Below are 4984 nucleotides of genomic sequence, written 5' to 3' on the forward strand. Positions count from 1 at the left end.
GTTCTACTTGATTCGTTCGGCTGGTCCTCGGAAACCTCTTGTCAGCAAAATTATCAAGGACCAAATTGGCTCCCTGATATGCAGCAAAGCAGAACGTTTGTATCGCTGGGCAGCAATTGAGCTGGCTATCTCCAATCCTGAATCCTGTCTTTCAACAGAAAGATGGACCGTGAATATGTGGCAGCCTTTAGCCTCAGAAGTGTCCGGTTGTATTTCCCTACTCAAATGTCATCGTGCTGCTGGTCCTGACGACCATCCACCTGCTCTTTTCTAGGATGGAGGTGGACTTCTCAGCCAGTGCCTGTCTAGCCTATTTGGGTCTATCTGGGAGGAAGGGACCATCCCAGACAACTGGGGTTGATCGATAGTAGTGCCCATTTACAGAAAGGGTAATCGCAGAGAGTGTAGTAAACACAGAGGTATTAGTTTGACATCTTTTGTGACAAGGCTTCTGGTGGCACGCGAAACCTTCTGAGAATCAAGCGGAATTTCGACCGGGTAGAGGCTCCCTTGACCACATCTTCACACTTCGTCAGGTGTTAGAGTAACGCCACGTGTACAGATGACCCACAATCTTGCTATTCCTTGACTTCAAGGATGCGTTCGATTCTGTCGACCAATCAGTGCTGTTAACTACACTTGCTCAACAGGGTATGCCCCAGAAGATTGCGAGCACAATCCGATCCCCGTATTCACATACTTCTGGGCGGGTGAGTATATATTGAGCTCCAAAATCTTCCCTACAAAACGTGGTGTCAGACAAAGACATCCACTCTCTCCATTCTTGATAAAATAATGAGGCGAATGCTGGACGGTCTTCAAAACACTAGTGTTCAAATTATTGCTGGTGAGAGCCTTGTCGATCTGGAGTACGCAGATGACATCGCCCTCATCTTTGAAGACCAAGCTGGAGCACAACCCCTGTTGAGTAGGCCGACCACCATCATACCATCTTTCGTCATGCGCCTTACACCTTCAAAGTGCAAAGTCCTGCTTCAGAACGTGCCATCTGCGAACGTATCCCTTATAATTCAAGGAGAACCACTGGAGATTGTGGAAATTTTTACATACCTCGGTAGTTGTATCAGCTCTGACGGAAGTGTGTCTGATGAAGTCAGTGCAAGAATCTCAAAGGCTCGAATCGCGTATGGTAATATGCGTCACTTGTGGAGTCAAAAAGGCATATCACTAGATCTTGAGGGTCGTGTGTACCAGGCTACGGTAAGGACTGTTGTTGTATGGGTGCGAGACAGCATCTGCGGACAGATGATGTGAAGCTTCTTCAGGTTTTCGACCACCGATGTCTCGGAAGCGTGGCTGGTTCTGGATGGCGTTAGTGTATTAGTAACGAGTTGTGCTGCAGTTACCTCAATCGGAAAAAACACCCAGCACCAGCGACTACAATGGATCAGTCATGTGTTACGCATGCCGAAACGCCGTCTACCGAGACGGGTATGGTTCTCCGTGCCTCCTTCAGAATGGCGCAAACCGCGCAATGGTAGAAGGATGCGAGAGATTACGAAGCGTTTGGATGTTGGTGCGGTTTATTTTCATGATGGGTACCCCCGTGACTGCCGTGCGCTTGGCTGGAGACGTTGCAAGAAATGGCGGCTACTCGAAGTCAATGACTTTCGTGCCATCAGTTTCTCTCCAAATTGCTTGCGTTAGGCCAGCACCGGGTCCTCTCTCTCACCCGCTTTCTTATTTTATTTTCATTTTAAGACAATATAATTAGATAAACCTGGTTGTACGACGGTGAAGCATCAGTGTCAACACTAATGTTGTTGTCTTTGATGACCTATCTCGGTACACCGCTGAAAAATTGACTGACAACGGTCGCTTAGAACGTTGACTTTTATCTGAACATGATAGCGTTAACCAGTGAAAGTTTTCTTCCTGTCAATTGAATGAGAATCTTGCGTGCTTGTGCCTTATCATTCAGTCATATGTGGGATGGAGACTTCACTGAGAAAGTGTCACGGCTGAACGATCATTGCCCTGTTTTCTTTTAGTGCGTGCTTTACTTGGTTTATGACCACACAGGGCCAACAGCTTCTCAATTCAATTTATCAGCTATAAACCGTGTGTCATAGGCACATTGGTTTCATCTGCTACAGTTTCGACCACCGGAGAACGGGAAAGTGGAACACAACTAAGCCTTGGAGGCGAATGCATGTACAGTTCGGAAATTGGGTAGCTACGCATTGAAGGCGATAGTTTGATGCAAGAGCGCCACTGACTGCGCGATCTCCTCCAATGTCAATAACCACTGGTGATTTGAGTCCCGGGATCCCCATCCAGGAAGGCGGCAGTTGCCCACCCAACTTAGTTTACTGATTAGTGTTTTCGTACTTCGTTGCCAGGTCATGCACTGTCCGCCTCTCGGTCACGTCCACTCAGCACAGGTTCAGGAGAAAGGAGCTCTGTAAAGCAGTCTTCTGGCATGCGGAGTACACGTCCCAACCAGCGCAACCTATGAAGCGAGTAATTCATCCATCGCGGGAGAGTTCCTTCTTCCTACAACCATCTGGCATATCTCAGCATCACTGATCTTACCAGACCTGACCAATGTTGCGGAGTCAAACACTGACATATTCCGTATGCTTTCTGCACATAGTGGCCACGTCTCTGATCCACAAAGCATCACTGCGGTGTAAACTCTTCCCTTGACAAACAAATTCACGTCACGTCGGCGCCACAGGTGTCGGAGGTTGACAAAAGCTGTCCTGGCCCTTCCGATTCGAGAAATCTCATCTCTAGCCAGTCCACCGGGACTTACACAACTGCCCAGATAAACAAATTTATCTACCAAATCGATTGGCCCACCTGCAAGCAGGAGGTGTGGATTTGATCCCAATCAGTCTTCTATCAGCAATTTACACTTTGCAGGTGTGAAGCGCATGCCAAACTGTGCGGCTGAATCATTTCGGTTATTTAAAATCGTTTGCATTTGGGGAGGGTCTGAACCAAGGAGAGTAATATCGTCTGCATACTCAATGTCTGTTGGGGAACGTCCCGGGAGCATTTCGACTCCTGAGGTTTTATGGGCAGGCAGAGGAATTTCAAGTAGCATGTAAATAACAAAGTTAAAGAGGAAAGAGGACAGCCTTGTCTTACACCACTGGACATGGTGGATTCAGGTGAGAGATTCCCGTACACTCGTACGTGCCCACCACCATTAAATGCTTCTCGTGCCAAAGCGGCTAGAAAGGACATGAATAAACTACACAATGCGGCTAGATTAGGCCCTTTAGAAACCGTTCGTCTGTGAGCTCAATTTCATCAGTTAGGTTTCACTATGCCCTAGCGCTCTGGAAGTATAGTTTTGTTTCTCGTACAACAACTCACTCGTTGGCCTCCAGTTAAGAGTGACAGCCTGCTGATAAGTCATTAGTATGAGCGACCTATTCCAGCACAAATGACATTGGTCACGTTGAATTCCCTGCTAATAGTGAGTCTCACACCAGACGTTCTTATCACTTCCGCCACATTGCCGGACATTTGCGCACATGTCCAGCTACTCATCAGTAGGCCAAAACCTGGATAATTTTTGACGAAGCAATATCGCGTCAGACGCCCTTGTGCGAACGCAGAAAACTGCAACCACTTTGACAACACCTCGTAGGTTTAGAGCGCCTGCAGATACTACTGTCTTTTTCCTATATGGTACCGTACAATTGAACTGGACCTTATTGCGGACGTTACGGTTCCATCACGCTGCGAGCAAACAATAAGATATGCGGACTGTGACAATATTCTATCCCCACTTATGTTGCTCGATCCAGACTCCTAGCACGGCGGATAGTAAGAAGACGAAAAACCTCGGACACAAACTTTAATGATCCAACAACAGGCGATCTTGGGGAAAAAATGACTGCCTATATATATTCATAGTTTCACCTTGAAAGATGCCGTAAGTTCGCTAGCATACATAAAAATACAGTTTTCGGGGATATTGATATCCCCAACAGGACGTCATCTCCAAATTCATTGAGCTACACGGAGGGAGTTGATGGGCCCTCCATACTGTAGTATTTGTGGCCTAAGCCCGTCCTTGTCCCCTACTTGGGTGTTGTGACATCCGTGAAAGCATGTTCCTTCAAAAGCTGTCATGGTGTTTCGCCGTTAGGCAGCCCTATTTTCGGTCAGGTTGTTGACTAAAGTAGTCCATTTAGGAGCCTTGATAGTTATGTATCTCTGGTACCTACGAACATAATTCACACAATCCAGATAATGCCATAACACAGCCGCATCGCCGATTACATTGTTTTTCGTCTGCTCTTTTTCAGTTGATCTATCTATACGAATAACTAATCGTCGTTCAAACCGACCTTCCACCAAAGCGCACAGTCCCTTCTACTGGCGACTTTTCTCTTCTTTGCTTGCCTTCAATCAGTTTATGACTTCAGATCCGTACCAGTCCAAAGCCCATTATTGTCCATCGGTTGCGAAACATTCGAACACGTACTTTGACTTTCTTCTATCTCAAATGTCTGTTTAACACGTGCATTCATTCTCTAAAACAGCGTTGACTTTGGCTATGCAACTGCATGTTTCAGGCGACTGACGGGAACATGCTTCCCCGTATGGAAGTTTAGTTTGTGGTAAAAAAAAGGCGATTAGTCATACCTAAACGCTACTCCGACAGCATGCTGTTGAGCTGGAATCGTCTGTCTGTGGTTCAACCGATTGGTCAACCCGAAATTTGGCTACGTTGCGTAAGTATAGAGGGTGACGAGACTACTTCCCGAATGTGTAACGGTGGCATTTGTTAAATTCAGGTATCTATCACGCCAACAAACTACCAGCCTGTTTCCCCGAAGCGTCTATAAATTCGCACCGTGAATAGCAAACCAACGAAGTCTTTCGACTTAGGGATATGTATGCATTGACCACACCAGCAATGCTTGAGATACATCGACGAATCTTGGAAAGTGACTCCCTGGCGACAAACGGCTTAGTGTGAGTTGTGCCGGTTGGGTCA

The 4984-nt window shown here is 46.7% G+C and overlaps 1 protein-coding gene across 1 annotated transcript in view; it reads left to right on the top strand.

Moving 5' to 3' along the window:
* The window catches only part of T265_02076 (hypothetical protein), a gene marked incomplete at both ends in the record, with an annotated part of 38070 nt that extends 33531 nt beyond the window's left edge, over window positions 1-4539 (top strand). Inside the window, one exon of the mRNA XM_009166235.1 lies at window positions 4290-4539. Coding sequence (XP_009164499.1) covers window positions 4290-4501 — 212 coding nt within the window. The remainder of the gene's footprint in view (window positions 1-4289) is intronic.
* Window positions 4540-4984: the final 445 nt, after the last annotated feature.

The sequence above is a fragment of the Opisthorchis viverrini genome (assembly GCF_000715545.1).
Source record: "Opisthorchis viverrini unplaced genomic scaffold opera_v5_24, whole genome shotgun sequence".
Taxonomy (NCBI): Eukaryota; Metazoa; Platyhelminthes; class Trematoda; order Opisthorchiida; family Opisthorchiidae; genus Opisthorchis; species Opisthorchis viverrini.